The 19328-nt window shown below is 38.7% G+C and overlaps 1 protein-coding gene across 2 annotated transcripts in view; it reads right to left on the bottom strand.

Annotated features, from left to right (window-relative positions):
* The window catches only part of MLPH (melanophilin), an 872816-nt gene that overhangs the window by 377761 nt on the left and 475727 nt on the right, over nt 1-19328 (bottom strand). For both annotated transcript variants that reach the window (XM_044060732.1, XM_044060731.1), the window contains exon 7: nt 13296-13424. In XM_044060732.1, the coding sequence (XP_043916667.1) occupies nt 13296-13424 (129 nt within the window). The remainder of the gene's footprint in view (nt 1-13295; nt 13425-19328) is intronic.

Raw genomic sequence — 19328 nt, forward strand, 5'->3', positions numbered from 1 at the left:
TACCTGATGAATTCAGCTCAAATGCACCCCCCATCTTGTCCATGTGAAATCCCCTTCAACATACTTTCCCCAACTATTAGCAGATACCAGGTGCTTAAGGTGCTGAAAGCACTCTAAAGCCAAGAACACCACCTCTATGGGTCCCAAAAATATCCCTGATTCCCTCCTGAACAGTCTAAAATATGAATTTTCCTGAACTCCTGAACAGTCTAAAACATGACTATCAGGACCACTTCAGGCACTCTTCAACTACAGCCTCAAAACAGGCTATGTTCCAAGTGAATGGAGCACTGCAACAGTCAATCCCCTCCACAAGGGTGGCGTATCAGCTGACCAAGAGAACTATAGATCTATTAGTCTAACAAGCCTAATATGCAAAACTATGGAATGAATTATCATGGGAATGATAAATAAGGAAATTGGCAACCTAGAAACATGGGACCCATCCTAATTTGGCTTTGCTAAAGGAAGATCGTGCCTACTTAACATGGTAGACTTCTTTGAGAGGGTCGCCAAGGCAATGGACAAGGGTAAAACACTACATACTGAGTATCTTGACTTAACCAAGGCATTTAATACAATATCCCACTCAATCATTGTTGACAAGCTCCCTGAGCTAGGCATAAATCTCTACATAACTTGCTAGATTGCCAAATTGCTCACAAATAGGACCCAAGAAGTCAGGATCTATGAGACCACCTCCACAGTTATGTGTCCCAAAGGATCCCCATGCTATGGAATAGGCTCCCCATCCATGTAAAATAGAGATCAACTCTGATCCTGTTCAAATGAGAAATCATAAATGTATCCCCTGTCTGTCCCCATGTCCTTTATGGACATAGGATAACCCTTTTCTTTTTGAAGCCCAAACTAACACCCCCCACAAATCCCTTAGTTACTCCCCAACTAACATGCCTCCCTCCCCCATATAGATGTCCATGATACTCAGGATTCAAACGGGTTTGGGGTGTGCAGCTAGGCTTGTAAGGGCTCTAGTAGTCATTAGCCTAGTAACAACCTATGAACCTATATGGGACAATATGCTTGTAAATCTGGGGCTTGGGATTATGGATAACAGGTTATTATTTACCTTGAAAGGGAACAGTTTTAACATAACTTTTGAAACAGGCATTATAACACAGATTTCTGACTGCATGTGAAGAAACACATATCCATAAAACAAATAGGTTATAAAAGAATATTCAACTGTGTTAAAAAGAAAGAATTTTTACAGTTTTGGTCAGATGAGATTGTTGACTCTGATGTTAAAGTATGTTTGCTAAAACTTTGTGAAAGTATATGAAATGTAGGAGGTAACGGAGGATTATGGAATGGAAGGTCAGAACAACAATATAATACATCGTCCAAATGTTGTTTTTGTTAATGGTTTAAGGGGGACCTTGAAATATGGAGATCAACCTAAATCATTTTTTTGTGGGGAATTGCACTTTTAATCAATGCATGTAGAAACGTAAGATATAACCAGTGGAGAGAAATTGTTCATAATGCAAAAAACTGTCAAGGTGAAGGTAGGCTAAGTAAACAGGTAATTTTTGTCTTGATTTTTAGACAAAAAGAAGAGAATATTCAAGTAGATGTTAGAGAAAGTGATGAACCTATAGATGTAAAGAATGCACCACCTGGGAGTAGTAATGAACAACAGGAAATGTAACAAAAAATGAAGACGAGGAAGTACAAACTACAACTGTTTATGTTAGCAAGGGTGACCAAGAAGCCATGAGGGAAGTAAGAAACACATTTGATGTTTTTACTGTTAATATGTCAAAAGAGAAAGAACATGAACATAAAAATAAAGTGTCTGCTGGTCATAGGGTTAAATAAAAAAAAAAAGAACATTCAAAAATGTTTCACCCAAAGTTAAAAAGAAAGAGTAAAGAATAATTTTCAGATACTGTCTGTAAATGCCAAGAGCATAACAAATGAAGTTAGAAAGTTAACAGTATTGAAATAGTTGTTACATTTAGAGGAGGATGTCTGAGTATTACAGGATGTATATTTTATTTGTGAGCTGGAGAGAAGTCAGTTTGAAATAAAATATTGGAGGGGGGGTGACACAGAATCTTGGATATGAAAGATGGGGGTTATTTTCATATATAATTAAAAAAAAAATTTTTGTATAATCAAGGTAAGTTGGGATAGTATGTTCATAGGGCCATAGGTGTTTACTAGGCTAATGACCACAAGGGCATTTTTAAGCCTAGCCATGCATCCCAAATCTCTAATAAGTTCTAATACCCTTGATAAGTGTAAGCATGGGCCTGGGTGATCGATAAACCATTTACAGGTTACCTGTTTACATCAGAAACAAAGGATGAAGTTCCGGTTTCCCATCCAATTGTCCAAGTTGCACTTGAATTGGATTACAGAGGAACTCTGCTTCACATGAATGGGGAGCCTGTTCCAGATTCTAGATTTGGTAGTCTCTGGGATACATACTTATCTCTCCAGCAGGTCTTATTTATATCACAGGCAAGGATTAAGTCTTTAGAACGGGTAATTCTGGTACTGTTTGTTTTGTGGATATGCAGGAGGTCCATCAGAGTGGGGTCTAACAATGCCCTGTATGCCAGGCATAGATCTCCCCTCAAAAGCCTGTAGGAGACAGAATTCAGGGATAGGGCCTTGAGGCAGTCTGCATAGGACATATTGCTTATGCCCTGTATTCTTTTAGTGAGGAACCACTGTGGACATTCCAGTTATTAGATATGCCTGGTTAGGTACATAGCAAAAAGGGCATTGTACTCAATGATAGGTCTGATGAATGTCAAATACAGTGGAACAATGACTTCCTTGGACTTAGATGCCATACCTTTGTTTATAAGTTTCACAACATAGAATGATTTCCTTACCACTGTAGACAAGTGATGATCAAAGGCTAGATTACTATCTACGTATGTCCCTAAGTCCCTGACTACTGGGTCATCTCTAATGAGTGTGTTGTCAGTATGATAGTTACCAGGGATTGATGACCTCCCAAAGGATACTATTATGCATTTCTTGGCATTGTTTTATTCCATGACTCTGACACTAGTGGTTTGTCTGTGTCAGCCCCTCCTGGAGAACATTTGTGATAGTGTGAGATTCAATGACAGCTCCTAATTTGCAATCATCTGCAGATTTAGTCAGCCAGAGACCACTGACATTGGCCTTGACTTCTGAGAAGTAAATGTCAAAAAGCAGAGATCCAAGGACTGATCCCTGTGGGACACCATTTGTGACTGTCCTCTTTGTAGAGGGGGACTCCTCAATTCTAACTTCCTGGGTTCTGTCTGTAAGCCAGTTGGCTATCCACCAGGTGACAACAGTCACCCAAGTGGGTATTGTGTCAAATGCCTTGGCCAAGTCAAGGTAGGCAGTGTGAATGATTTTGCCCTCATCCATTGCTTTGGTGACCTTCTCAAAGTCCATCAGGTTGATTAGCCATGATCTGCCCTTCACAAAACCAAACTGGGTTGGATTCAGTGTCTGGAGGTTTATTATATCTCTATTGATCATCTCCATGATAATTCTTTCCATGGCTTTACATATAAGACTATTGAGCCTTACAGGTCTGTAGTTTCCAGGGTCTGTAGATGGCCAACTTTTGTGCAGAGGGATGACTGTTGCCTTTCTCCATTTATGAGGCATGAAGCCTGTTTGGAAGCTACGGTTAAATAGTAATTCCAGAGGCCCTGATAGGCTATGTTTCATGCTTTTTAGAAGGCATCCTGGGATATTGTCTGGACCCATTGATGCAGTGTTCTTGGTCTTAGAGAGAGCAGTAAGGACCTTTTCCCCGGTGATAGTAGGGGGAGTAATATTTGATGATATTTCCTGAGGGAAGGTTGAGGGGGACAGAGGACTAAAGTTGGAGCTGAATTTATCAGCCAGTAGGTTTGCTACATCTTCTGGCTCAGTATGGGTGGCTCCATTTACAATGAGCTCTGCACACAATTGTGTATTGCCTTTGAGGTTGAGGACATAGCTTAAGAATGCTTTGTGGTTGTCCTTGGCCTGGGAGGCCAAACTTACCTCAAATTTGGCTTTGGTCATAGCCGCCGGAACAATAGAGCGAGGGGGAGGGGGTGCCCCCCCCCTACTTTTTACAGCTGCAAGACCATGGAGTTTTTCTTAAAGGAGGATGCATGCGTCATTTTAAAACAAAAGTGCATGGAAAATGTTCCTGATCTGCTAAGCCTACTGCCAGTCAACTACGGTAAGAAACTCAATGTCCCTGTGATCTACTAAGCCTACTGCCAGTCACCCACGGTAAGAAACGCCATTTTGTAAGTTATGAAGGAAACTCTGTTTTGTATTTATGAAGGAAGCCAGCTCTGTTTTGTATTTATGAAGGAGGTTCCTTCATAAATACAAAATGGAGCCGGGAGCTACCTTCCTTCATAAATACAAAACGGAGCTGCCTTCGGAAGGCAGCTCCAGTTTGTATTTATGAAGGAAGGCAGCTCAGAAGTCCACGGTAAGAAACTCCATTTTGTAAGTTATGAAGTAAACTCCGTTTTGTATTTATGAAGGAAGGCAGCTCAGAAGTCCTTATTATTTCTGCGACTGCAGATATGTCTTCTATGCTTACTTTCTATACATATGACAAATGAGATTGCCTTCCATATTTTACTATGTAAGCAACATAGAGTTAGACATTTCAGTTCACAGCAGATTTATTTTTTGATCTAAGAGATTTGCATGGGGTGTTGGTTTTCTATAGATGTTTGGGGAACATTTATCAAGGCTGTTAGTTATGTTAGGTGTGACATTTAGTTGAGAGACAGTTAATACATTATGGGGCTGTAGACATTCCAGTTTTTGTAGGGGTGTACAGTGATGCATCTAATGTGGTGCATTGGCTTCAGTCTAGCTAGTTTGTTGTAGCATTTATCCAATTTGTATATTATGGATTTTTGAATGTTAGTAAATATTTGGGATATGTATATAGGAGGGCTGAAAGCAGAAAAGTATGAGCAATAGTTAGTAGTGATAATTATGAAAGGTACAGCTCTGATTTATATCATTCATAGCTTTTAGTTTATATTGTTTATGACATATCACACACACACACACACACACACACACACACACACACACACACACACACACACACACACACACACACACACACACACATATATATATGAGAGGCCATTCTTTGCCATTAAATACTAATAAAATATTGACGATACTCAACAAGCCAACATTCAACCTAGAAATATTTTTGTTTTAACATGAATTACTGTTTCCTACACAATTTAAGGAGTTGCAGTAATTACATTATTTGCATATGTTGTATACAGAGAAGGGCTTTAAATAATAGTTTATCTGTTTTTTTATGAGTGGACTTCGTATATTAAGACAGGGGATAACACAGGGAATATGACTGCTGTGCCCCTTTCATCACCACAGTGTAGGTCACTTACACAAATTAAGGATAGTAACCAATGTCTGCACAATGGACAGTGAAACAACAAAGAAATAATCAAACCTGTCATTTTTCTTTTCCGGCCCCTTGGAAAACAAGCATATGTCAAGTTGTAATGCATAGTGTGGCAATGCGTGTCTATATTAGAACATCGAAGTTTCAAAACTTCAACTGTTATAATATCGAACCCTATTACGCGAATGTTGAAAATATCGAAGCAACAGAAAACCGATTTTTTTCCTAGGGAAAGAATTTGGTTGTCCGTTTCTGTTGCTTCGGTATTTTCAGCTCTGTGGTGGAAAGTTACAGGTCGGGTTCAGGTAAGTGTGCGATTGAGTGCGGGTTAGAGTAGTTAGGGTTAGGGTGCAGGTTAGGTATGTGTGCAATTGTGTGGACGTGAGGGTTATGGCGGGTTAGGTGAGTTAGGGTTAGGGTGCAGGTTAGATATGTGTGTGATTGTGTGGATGTGAGGGTTAGGGTGGGTTAGGTGAGTTAGGGTTAGGGCGCGGGTCAGGTAAGCGTGTGATTGTGTGGATGTGAGGGTTACGGCAGGGTAGGTGAGTTAGGTTTAGGACGCTGGTCAGGTAAGTGTGCGATAGTGACAGACCTTAGGGTTAGGGTTTGGGTTAAGGTAAGTGGATAGTTAGTGGTGTGTGTATAGTTTAGTGTAGGGTTAGGTGTATGTGTGTGTGGATTGCTGTTTGTTTGGTGTGCTTGTGTTGTGTGTATGTGTTTTGGAACAGCAAATTATTTCCGTAGGAAAAAATTCACTGTTCTGTATGTTCGATGTTTTTAGCTTTCACATAATAGGGTTCGATATGAGAACATTCGAAGTTTTGAAACTTCGATGTTCTAATATAGACCCTGGCAATGCAGGGATGTGTGGCACTGTATGGCAAAGTACCACACATAACTTGCCTTAAAATAATTTTATTGTTATTATTGTTTATTATTTGCTGTTATTATTAATTATTATTTATTGCTTATTGTTATTTATTGGGAGGTCAGTCAGGTGGTCAGAAGTGAGGTGGACCAACAGCTTGAGACCCAGAGTGGCATCCTAGAATGTATCATCATGCAACTGGGAGTAAATACTGGACAGCAACTGGAACTGTCAAAGTCTAACTGAAAAATAAGCCTCACTGCAGTGGTTCACAGTTTCATTAACATTGTCATACCCATGGTTATTTATTTATTTATTGATTGACATTTGATTACCAGGAAAGTCCGACTAGGCAGTCCTGTGAATGTCCTCCTTTAGAGGAGTTACCTAGTAACTATGAACCTGTTGTCAGCTTGCCATCCATTCCCTATTGCAATATTACTAGCTTATCATTTTCTAGTGTAACATAGGCAGTTTATTCTTCAAAGGCAACAGCCACTTTATTTGTAGATGAAACAATGAAATATAAAGTTGTTTCCTAGCACCAACCTCTTCATTAGTTAGACATTCCTTTAATGTGGAATTATTTAGATGACTTACTTTCGGTGGATTAACTGGGTTGCTGGGTAGCGGCTTGTGTCGCCTGTGTGACGACATGCGTGAATCGAGTTCTCCGTTGAAGGTTGTGCGTAGGCCCGGCAAGCCAGCATTTAATATATCTACTGCACACACACACACACTTTCGGTGGATTGTAATGACAGACATTTGAGTGGCCTCTTATGGTTGAAATTTTGAAATGGGTAGTTTTGTAATTTTTGGTTCATACATTTTGTTTCATTGCTTACTAAAAGACAGTTCAAAACTGCAAATTTAAAACACATTCTAACAACTGGTGCTGTATTATGCAAGGAATATAATTTAATACAATAAGGAAGGTGAATCAAAGAATGCATACATGTATGCATGACCCTAAAAATGTGTTTGAAAACAGCTGAGGAAAGTGTGAAAGGTTCAAAATCATGGGCAAATTTTAAGCTTTACTCGTTACCAAAGCAATGGATGAAGGTAAAACAGTTCATACAACATTACCTTGACCTGGCCAAGCCTTTTGACACAATCCCCTACTCAGGTGTAGTACAAAAGATTAGTACTGTAGGAGCAAACACTTGCATCACTAGCTGGATTGCCAACTTACTCACAGGATGCAGGAGATCAAAACAGGGGAAGAGACCAGTCACCAATGGAGTCCCCCAGGGTTCGGTGCTGAGACTTTTTGTGTTTGGCACATATGTCTCAAAAGTAAAAGGAAATACCAAAGGGCTTTGGCCAGCTAAGTTTGAGATGACTGTAGTTATTGAATCCCCAAATGACTTAACCATCATGGAAGGAAGGTTTGTCCCAAATAATAGCTGGTGTCAAAATCATGACAATGCCCTCTGAGAACTGACCCAATTGTTTGGCATTTGGGAACTTGTGTGTACAGTGACCTAACTTTTAACCAGCATGTGCCCAGAGTCATAAGAAAGCCTTTCTATATTGCACAGCTTATAAACAAACTGATTGTGACTAGATCTAGAGATGTTGTTGCCCCCCCTTTACAAAGCTCTCATTAGATCAATCATTTTGTATAAAGCCCACTTTGGCATGTATCTGTCCAGATCCATGCAACAATTGGAATACCTTCAGAGATACCTTACTAAAAGGATACAAGTCCTAAACAATAGGTCTTGCATGGACCACTTCAAAGATTTATTACTAAACTCAGTATCCTACAGCGTGCTTAGAGGTGACGTGTCTGGCATACAAGGCATCCTCTGACCTAATACAGATGGACCTACTGAACATCAGCAAGTCAAATGGCATCAGAAATGCTCAGTTCGGGTATCTAAATTGAATGTTGCGGAGAGATGGATACATATCACAGAGGCTACCATTGTTTCAGAACAGACTATCCATTAAAATAAAACAAAGCTCATCCTTCCACATTCAAATGCAACTTGGATCTAAGGATGGTTAATAGAAAATGTACTCCAGGATTGCCCCTCATGCCACTAATGGATAGAGGCACTTCCTAAATGCTGCATCCCTTGCATGGGTCTCCTCAAATTATCTATGGTATGGTCACAATTATTGTCACTAGGGCTAATATACAATTATCAGCCATGGGATAGGTAAGACCAATCAGAAAATGTTAATTCAAGCACCAAAAGGGAATTGGATAAGCTTAAAATGAACTCCAAGTGAACCTACGTTGTGGTAGTAAATAGTTATAAAAAATTGCCTTTTTTAGATCAGTAAGTGCCCCTCTCACCCTCCACCCCCCCCCCCCCCAGTCTTCAACAGCTTCTGGCGCCTATGGCTTTGGTAGACTTTATTAGTCCTCTGAGTTGTTTGTTTAGTTTGATGAGAGTGCTTTTATCCCACTGGGTGCTGCACCTCCTAATTTCTGGCATGATTTTCTTCCTCCTGTTATACATCCGGTTGATTTTGCGATTCCACCAGAGTGGCTTGTTTTTTGCATTCGTTCTGTACTTCCTGTACAGATATCTTGTTAGATATTAGAAAATGAAGCCTACAGAATTAACAGGTATTTATGATAGTACTAATGTGAAAGAAAGAGAAGAGCTATTTGAAGAAGTTAAGAAATATGCTAGTCAGCATGAACGTGCTAGCAAGTGGAGATTTAAACAGCAGTCTATGTACAGAAGAAACTTGGGGCAGGATGTAAAAAGGTTACATAAAGTAATAAGATATGAAAAAATGAAATTATAGGACACAGTGACATGGACATATAGAACAGGGTGTTTGAAAACTGAAATAGATTATTTTGCTATGTCTGCAGACTTGAATCAGGATGATGGAGAACAAGGATTATAGGTTTTTCCTATCCTAAGTCTATCTGGATATAACTGGGGGGGGGGATAAAGATTAAATTTGCAAGGAAAAGGTATATAAAGAATAACTGAAAATAAATTACCAAAACATTTGTGACTGAGAGAACAAATTAATTTTGGAAGAGTGCATAAGCACGAGGACTTGTTTTCTTCCTAGACAGAATGGTGGTTGCTTTTTAAAGAAAAATATAAATGGATGTATAAGAATTAGAGATAGAAAAGAAAAAAACATTGAATATATACTTACAATAAGATTAATAATGACATGATAGCAGATCTAGAAAGAAATAATGAAGGATGCTTTGAAAAAAGAGCAGCAGCTTTACAAAAGGAATTCACAAAAAAAAATAGAAAATATGTTATTTAAGAAGAAATGTTACTTACAAGTCAGGTAAGAAGAAGTTATGTCTCTTTCTAGTAAAAATGGTTAAGGAACAAAAAAACACTATTATAAGAAAGATGCAAGACGAGTGTGGAAAATTAAAAATAAAACAAAGTCATTATGAGACTGATCAAGGAATATTATAGGAAGATGTATAGCATAAAAAGGGACTGCATTTAAAAATGTGGAGGGTGAAGAATATGGAAATCTTTACTGAGAAATATTAAATTATGTGATTAAAAAGAAGGTAATAGGATTAGTTAAACAAGATTCATTTTCTGGTTTAGATATGATTGGATATGGAATTCATAAAAAATATATGACTGACAGTTACATATTATCTTAATGGTTGTAAATAAATAGATGACTGATGTTTTTTGCTGATCTGAAATCTGTGAAGGTGTGATAAAGTTATTACGGGAAAAAAGGGGAGAATGAATTTAGAAAACTGGAGACCTATCACTCTGATTATATAATGAATGAATGACATGTTTAATGAATGACACACAATACATAAAAAAAAAATTACTCTACTGATGTGGTGAGTGTTATGCGAAGGGCTTTAGCAGGTAGGTTGCATAGTAGGGACAAGGGGAGGGTTAGTGTTAACACATAATACTAAGGAGCCCCTGCCCACCTTAGTAATGCATGCTAACCTTAACCTTTAACGTGCAGCTTACCAACAAAAAGCCCTTCCCTTAACACTACCACTACACAAGAAACTCGCATGAACATACGAACATGCACACAAACACACCCACACGTGTACACACACACACACACACACACACACACACACACACACACACACTTAAGCTATCCCCTTACCTAACCCTTACTCTAACCTTAAAAATGTGCAAACTAACACACAAACTCCCAGCCTCACCACTTACCTTTGTCAACCATCTAGAAGTCACCCAAGCAAGGGTTCAAACAAAGAGTCTATATTAGAACACCGAATGTTCAAAATTTTGAGTGTTCTATTATCGACCCGTTTTCAGCTGAAAATATCGAAGAAACAGAAAACTGAATTTTTTCCTAGAGAAAGAATTTGGTTGTCCATTTCTGTTGCTTTGGTATTTTCAGCGCTGTGGTGGAAAGTTACGGGTCGGGTTCAGGTAAGTGTGCGATTGTGTGGACGTGAGGGTTAGGGTGGGTTAGGGCACGAGTCAGGTAAGTGTGCGATTGTGTGGATGTGAGGGTTAGGGCGGGGTAGGTGAGTTAGAGTTAGGGTGCGGGTGAGGTGACTGTGCGATAGTGACAGACCTTAGGGTTAGGGTTTGGGTTAAAGTAAGTGGATAATTAGTGGTATATGTATAGTTTAGTGTAGGGTTAGGTGTAAGAGTTTAGGTGTATGTGTGTGGATTGCTGTTTGTTTGGTGTGCTTGTGTTGTGTGTATGTGTTTTGGAACAGCAAATTTTTTACCTAGGAAAAAATTCACTGTTCTGTATGTTCGATGTTTTTAATTTTCGATTAATAGGGTTCGATATTAGAACACTCGAAATGTTGAACGTTCGGTGTTCTAATATAGACCCCAAACAAACATCATATCCATCAATAGGTACAGCAGTTCAAGTCATGCCATACAAATGAGAGTCAGCCAGCTAATTGTACCCCTGTTATCCCTGTAAACAATCCATATTATGAAAATTATTCAGACAAAGTTTGTCATTGTGATAAATGAAGTTGTCATACCTGGAGTATATGGCATTAGGGGAAGACGAAGTCAGGAGATATTAATTTTGTTGAGAGGTGGTGGATGACATAAATAAAGAAGTAAGAGATTTAAACAAAGCATTTGGTAGTGATGACAGTTATTAGATCATTATGAAATTCCAAGAAAAAATAGAAATAACTGCAGTCTCCATGTAAGAACAAGATAGCAAAAAGTTCAGTAAAAGCATAGCACATTGTCTGCATACAGCAACTTTGTTGATCTCACCCCTCTGAACTGTTTACTAATGTAGTCCATCACCAGTACAAACAGTAGTGGGTCCAGAGCTGAATACTGATTCAACCCACTCCCACTGGGATATCACTCTGTGTCAGCCCTTCTCAGAGGACATTAATGGCAGTGGCTGATTCTGTAACTGCTCAAAAAATACAGTCATCTGAAAATTGGGTCAGTCACAGGCCCTTGATGTTGCCCTTCTCTTCAGAGATGTCGATGCCAAAAAGGAGTGGTCCCAGGATGAACTCTTCAGGTATTTCTCTGGTAACTGGCCTCTTTGTAGAGGTGGATTCCCATATTCTATCTTCCTAGGTCCTATCCGTGAGCCAGCAGGCTATCCACTGGGTGACATTAAGGTTTATACCTAACCTCTTGAGTTTGTCAACAATGTCCAAGTGGACTTTTTAATCACCACTAGCGTATTCTCAAGTAAATGTGTCACTGCAAACATCCATGTTGGCTGTGCTGTATCCTGATCTGGATCTGAAATGCTCATCTCCCATCTTACTTTCTCCTGCTTTGAGTAATCATTTATCACTCACCTTCTCCAGAATTTACATGCCGTTTGACAAAAGTTTGATACCTCTATATTGGTTCCTATTATATAATTGAAGATGCAATCCTTCGAATGTGCCTTGATCAAACTTGAAAGCACAAAACAGCAAAATAGCGAAAGGCATACAAGCGATTTCTTTCCTTGGAAAGAAATTGCTTGGCAGCCTCCGTTACTTTCCAGTTTTCCTCACTGCAGTGCGATCTCAGAGTTGGTATATTTAAGTAGGGGGATGGGGGGCACAGCCCCCAAATCCACTTTATGTAATGTTTTGAAGTTTTTATTTATTTATTTGTTTATTTATTGTGGAACAGCGATTTTTTTCCCTGGGGAAAAAAATTGCTGTTCCAAGTATTTGGGATTGTAAGTTTTCGCTTACATGGGTCGATAAATCAGCATTCGCTTTTTTAAACATTCCCTGATTTGATATAGACCCCTCTATACTATCCACAGTTGTAAATATGTGTAAATAATGATGGATGTATATATGAACATATAGCAATTGATATCTGATTTTTTTTTAAATAAAGGATCCCTACTCTTTTTAATAAATGCCACAGAATTTTTTACAGCCACCTTAGCTGCCACCAACTCAGACAAATAGGACCACAGTTTAACACCTCATCTGCAGGATAGCATGGCAGGAGTGTAACACCCTCCTAATGCTGCACTGCAGTGCCAGCAATTTAAATAATGAATCCAGCGACCTGGAGTGGGAACAGAACCCACAGGCTTCTGCACCAGAGAAATATATGCTACATTTTGAACCATGGACAATAACTAGGCTGCAAAAACCATGAAGACATAATAGATTATATTTGTTTTTACAGTTTTGGGGTACGGTTGTCCTTTAATAGCCTATTGTCTATTTACATTTGCACCACAAGGTGAAGGAGTATACAGCCACAAATGCACATTGTGTAGTAAGTACTCAACTCTAGTGTTGTATTACACCATTTTTCTCTCAATTATTTACACATACATAGGGGTACCTATTCTCAGCAGCTTGTGAATTTTGTCTTACAAGCGAGAAAGTGGAATTTGGTGTTGAATGTATGGATCAGTCTAAATTCCTCTGTTACTAATAGTAGATCATGCATTGCCTTATGCTATTGTTACTACTACATAAAGAAACATGAATGATATAACTGTACTGTATTTATTTAAACGCATATGGTAGAACAGAAAACCCAAGGTACCTGTAAATGTTCCTGTTCATTAGTGGAATTAAAAGGTACCAAAGATGCTCGACGAGACTGAGCAGAGTAATCCGAATCGGTTTCAAAATCATATGGATGAACGGACAGCAGCCGCTTTGTCCTACGCATCTGTCAAGGAGAAATGAAAAACATACACTTAGAACTGATTTTTAGTGGCAAAACATTCTGCTTTCGCATGCTGACACATTTCTGTTTATTGTTATATGAATAATTGGTCATTAAATGCAAAGATGCATTATAGATTCACAGATTAGTACTAACTGCCCTTTTTGGGCCATGTTAAGCCTAGTCAGTTACCCCATGTGAGAATCAAAGCCTACACCTTGTGTAACCATTATGCTAACCTCCCAACCCTCCTTCTGTTACCCATTCTATTTGCTAACCAAAAAAGAGCAGTGTAGTTATATTGTCAGTTGTGCCACCATCCTTAATTTAGTCAAAATTAATTAATTAATTTAAAATTGATTCAAAATCACAAGGTTAAGTCTTTAGGAGCGCTGAAGCCAGGAAACCATTTATTAAACATGTGATTTCACTAAACATGAGTCACTGCTAATAATGAGTGGAATAGGCCTGAATGAGGCAGAAATAGCAGTATATTTCTGAATATTGTATGCATTCAGTTTCAGCTAAACTGACAAGTCAGTATATCTTACAGCAGTTGTTGTATGTGTATTTGCAGTCATACATTAAGTAAAATGTATTAGTGATATAAAAAGAATATAAAAAGTTGCTTGGCCCTGTAGTATAAAAGGATAAAGCCCTGATTATAGCAAAGAAACTTGAGTTCAGTTAGCAGCCTTTGGTTCTGGAAGTGCTGGCTGGGGAGCATCAGAGTGAGTGAGCAGTGCCAGCTCACCCACCCTGCAGGGGGTGCAGTTAGATTTGCTGCAGTCCTGGCTACTACATGAGCATAGGTGAATATCAGGAGCAGCTATAGGGTCAGTGTGGCTACAAGTTTATGTAAGCCTGGGATGCATACACAGGTATAGGCAAGTATGCCCGGGGGCATCCCTACATCAGCAGCAGTATATGTGAGCCACTGATATTTGTGGTGGGGTTTGACTTGGGGGTCTATCATGACAAGCAAGGTGACCCACTCTCTCTCTCTCTCTCTCTCTCTCTCTTTCTCTCACACCAGACTGTTGCTTCTGAGGGGATGATTAATCTCTTGTTTAGTTCAGAGAACAAATGGGATGTATGGCTCTTACTTTTTCTGGGGAGAATGATTCTCACCTCCCATGGAGAAATGAATGAGCTGGTAGAATACAGATAGAGGAGTCATTGGGCAGTTCATGTGGGGGCAAAAAAAAAGCAATAGAAAAGGTTCTTGTGTCAAATCATCAAACTGAAATCAGCCCATGAAATATGATCGATGAGTAGCTTGCAGAACGCTGAGAACAAGGGATTTTATCCTGATCCTTGGCATTTGCAGTTTTGAAATATAATTGTATATACATATATATTTACATATATATATATATATATATATATATATATATATATATATATAAAATATACACATATGTATGGGTCTAATTTGGAAGCTCAAAATTTCAAAACTTCGAACTTCATATGATTGAGACCATAAGACCGAAGTTTTGAAACTTCGAACGGTTTAAATGAAGATAGCCGTACAGTGCGGAATGGGAAATTTAGCAGTCTCTTCACTGTAGTGCCATCTCAGAGTTGGTATATTTAATTAGCAGGGGATGTGGAGGGAATGGGGGCGGGGGTTGTCCCCTGCATAAATGTAGAAAAAATTGTTTTTACTTTTTTTTTTAATTTAAGTTTCGAACTTTCAAAACTTCGATGTTATGGTCTCGACCATATGAAGTTTGAAGTTTTGACAGTTCGAGCTTCCAAAGTAGATCCACACGTGTGTGTGTGTGTGTGTGTGTGTGTGTGTGTGTGTGTGTGTGTGTGTGTGTGTGTGTGTGTGTGTGTGTGTGTGTGTGTGTGTGTGTGTGTGTGTGTAGATATATATATATATATATATATATATATATATATATATATATATATAGTGGTATACTGAATGTCAGAATACTGAATGGAAAATCCTGAAATTTTATTTATTTATTTATCATTTGTTGACATCTGACTGAGTGAGAGCCCTCTTTCAGCAGAGGCCCAGGGAGAAAAGCTCCACAATTGAGTATGACACATACAACAACAAAACTAGATAAAAAATAGTACTAGAAATGTAAAAAGATAATAACAGGTAAAATGATTAAATCACAGAAAGTAATTACATTCTAACATCAACATCATTCGGTCCATACAATCATATTAGGAGGGGCGTACAATGGTTACATCAATAGGTCTCAACTGCAATCATTATTTTAGATCATTAGCAGTTGTTCTGGTACAGTATTGATCTTGAGTTACATATGTCTAAGTCAATGTGCAGTTTAAGGGTAAAGAATAGCAGAATGTAGAAAGGGGAAGGTGTGAGTGAGCATGGTAAGGGCAGGTCTATCAAGGAGGGTGGTTACATTGATAGATCCATGGATTGTTCAGAAAGGTTTTAGTAGCAATTTTGAATTGATGTCAGTGATTAATGTTACAAATATGCATCAGAAGTTTATTCCAAGATTGGGCTGGGAAGTAGCTGTAAAAGTTTTTTCCTATTTTAGTTTTGGGCTTATAGACAGAAAGAAGGTTTTGTTCTGAGCTATGAAGGGACCTTCATGGACTGTAGGAGAGACCAGAGAGACAATGCTGGGGCAGAAGGAGGGCAGGTACAAAATGGAGTGAGCTATTTGAAGCTGGGCGAGAAGAAGTTGGTGAGGAAGCTCTAGCCAATTTAACTTTTTAAAACCTAGTGATGTGAGTAGTAGGAGTGGTCAGCAGTGAATTCAGCAACTTTGTTGTAGGTAGATTCTAGAAATGTCAAAGTGTTGAAATGTTACAATGTTAAACTCAAAATACTCCTCTGTTATGAAACTTGGAAACAAATGCCAACATGGGTCCTGCATGGGAAACAAGTCCAGATCTCAGCACATGTAGGGAAGGAGGTATTCTGATTTAAACATTATAAGACTTTAGAATTTTGCTATTTCATCATTACACATTTATTACTATGACTTTCAGTTAACATGGACTCTGTGTTCTTATCATTTGACAGAATGTTCATCTGACTGAATCACAAATGGTCGAATATAACAAACTGAAAACTCATTTGGGTGAATCATAACTGATAAAAAAAACTGTAGAAGTGTAGAGGTGGTATGTAATGGTGTCATTTCTGATCATAGGACTTATTAGGGAAGTGAGTCTAAAACAGTATGTTTGGATTGGTAGTGGCCATCATCATGTCTCTAAGTAGACATGACCTACCCTTGACAAAACCAGACTTTTGAGGGTCTAGTTGTATGAATTTTTAATACTGTAGTTTATAAAGTCCTCAATTTGACAAATTAGGTTTGTTAAGCTGATAGGTCTCTAGTTTCCAAGGTCTTTGCCCCCTTCCCCATGTATGAACATCACAACAGCTTTTGTCTATGCTTCTTTAACATACCCCATGGCTAAGCTTAAAATAGCCCTTATGAGCTGCTTTCTGGGGTCAGGGGTATAAGGTCTGAGTCTTTCTGCCTCCATCTGCCTATTCTGACCAAGCAACTTAGCCAATCAGTGCTTTCGGATCGCCCTGAAAATGAACATTTATGTCTAGTGGGCTTACTCAGCTAACATGTGTATAAAACAGGTTCAAGAGTAATTCCATTGGATCCTATTTAATTTAATTCTGTAGCCAGGTCATCTGGTACATTGGGCAGTTCTCCAACTGGCACTACCCTTTATCATGGTAGGTGGACTGAGATTTTAGTGTAATAATCCAATTTTTCTAGATAGGAATTAAATTACATACTTTGGATTACAAAGGAAACATTAAATAGGTTGGAAAATACAATTCAGAAAGAATGAAGTAATGCAGATGCAGATGGTAAGATAAGACTTAAAGATCTCTGCCGGTGAGAGAAAAAATATAGTGGAGAGCACTAAGCAAATATAAACATTTTATATAATTTCAAAGGAGGTGAATTCTTTGCTGGTACACAATGAAACTGATAATGGAAGCAATCCTGATATGAGAAATTGGGGTCTATATTACCAAAGCGAAAAACTTTATTCCCGAATACCTAAATGTTGACACCTGTACCACAAACCACAAAAATCCCGAACGCACTAAACCACGAAAAAAAATATATCGAACTGTCATAGTCGGCCAACCCCACCAGCCGCTACATACTACCTACCCAAAGAAAATTAATAAACTATACACATACACTAACCAAACCCTACTTCTAACCTAAGGTAAAGCACCAAAACCCTATCTCTAACCCTACACTAAACCCCACATACATAACTAACTATGCACTATCCTTAACCCCTCCCTAACCCTAAGGTCCGTAACTACCGCACACATCCCCTACACACATACACCCAAACAAAATAAATAATCCACATACATACATTTAACAAAACCCTACCTCCAACACTACACTAAACTCCACATACACAACTATCTATGCACTATCCTTAACCCCTCCCTAACCCTAAGGTCTGTAACTACCGCACACCTCCTCTACAGATACACACCCAAACAAAATAAACAATACACATACATACACTTAAAATAACCCTACTTCTAACTCTACACTAAACCTTACATACATTACCTATCTATACACTTACCTTAACCCATATCCTAACACTAAAGTCCTATCTATCGCACACTTACCTTATGGAGCTATACTGCAGATGGGCCAACCAAAACAAATCAACATTTTGGAATTCGCGGTTTTGTACGTTCGGGATTTCCATACTTCGTGCAATACGGGTCGAAGTCTTCATATTCGCTCATACAGTTTTTCGCGTTCATAATATAGACCCAGGAAATTGTGTATGGGCACATGAAAAACATGCACCTTCAGTGGACTAAAGCAATCATTATAAAAATCATAAAGCTTAAGGCTTGCCAGGCTTACTTCAGACATTCCCAAATACACAAGTAACCTGTGCCAATTTCAATATGAATTCTAATCTAGGGGCTATAAGGAACAATTTACTTCAGACATTCTCCAATCTATTATTTAACTAAAAGCACAACATAAAAAGTTACCCTATACTCCAAATACCCTCAGAGTGTCTGATCTTGCAGAACAAGTGGTCAATTTCACCTAAGGAGATGCATAAAAAGGGGGGTTCACTGTGGTCCTGACATGAAGTCCAAGCTCTTAAATAATAAAAAGCAGTGACTAGGAAAGTTCTTCTGAGCAATAAAAAAACACTATGGAAACTCTAGGTGAGAAACCCCTCTTTTCCAATAAAAGAGTTAAAAATGTAAGAGACTGGTCTGAAGAAGGCACATTCATAGGAATGGATAGACAACATGGACATTTCTATGGAAATTGCATTTTTCGTCCTCGCATTACGAACACTGCGTACTTCTTAGATTAGGTAATGAGAATGCATGTCAGTCAACAGGGTTAGCATATGATGTCCATTAATCAAATTACCAGAATTTTATGTGTGCACGACAAATGAGGAAACTTCATAAAAAAATGCAGGAGAAGCATAATGCCATCTGGTATAAACAAGAAAGTAATATTCTTTTCAAACATACAAGACCTGGGCCAGGGGTGCCACACTTTTCCTACAATTCGGAAAGGTTATTTCCACTAGCACAAATTGGACAACAGTGGACTGCCCAACAGAGCAATGACAATCTGCAATTCAGGGACATAAAAAGCCTATGTTAAGGCCATCACCAAGCAACACTTCCTTAGTGGCTCATTATCATGCCTCTGAATTGGACATTGCACTTTCAGATCTAATCATGCTAGTGAACACCCCACCAGCCCATGCACTGATACTGTAAAAGCACCTTCCGACACACTCACACACACACACACACACACACACACACACACACACACACACACACACACACACACACACACACACATACGCACACACATAAACATATACCACGGTAGCTGCAAACAT

Source organism: Protopterus annectens, chromosome 2.part0 (assembly GCF_019279795.1).
Source record: "Protopterus annectens isolate FY-2018-M chromosome 2.part0, PAN1.0, whole genome shotgun sequence".
In the NCBI taxonomy this organism is placed as follows: Eukaryota; Metazoa; Chordata; order Ceratodontiformes; family Protopteridae; genus Protopterus; species Protopterus annectens.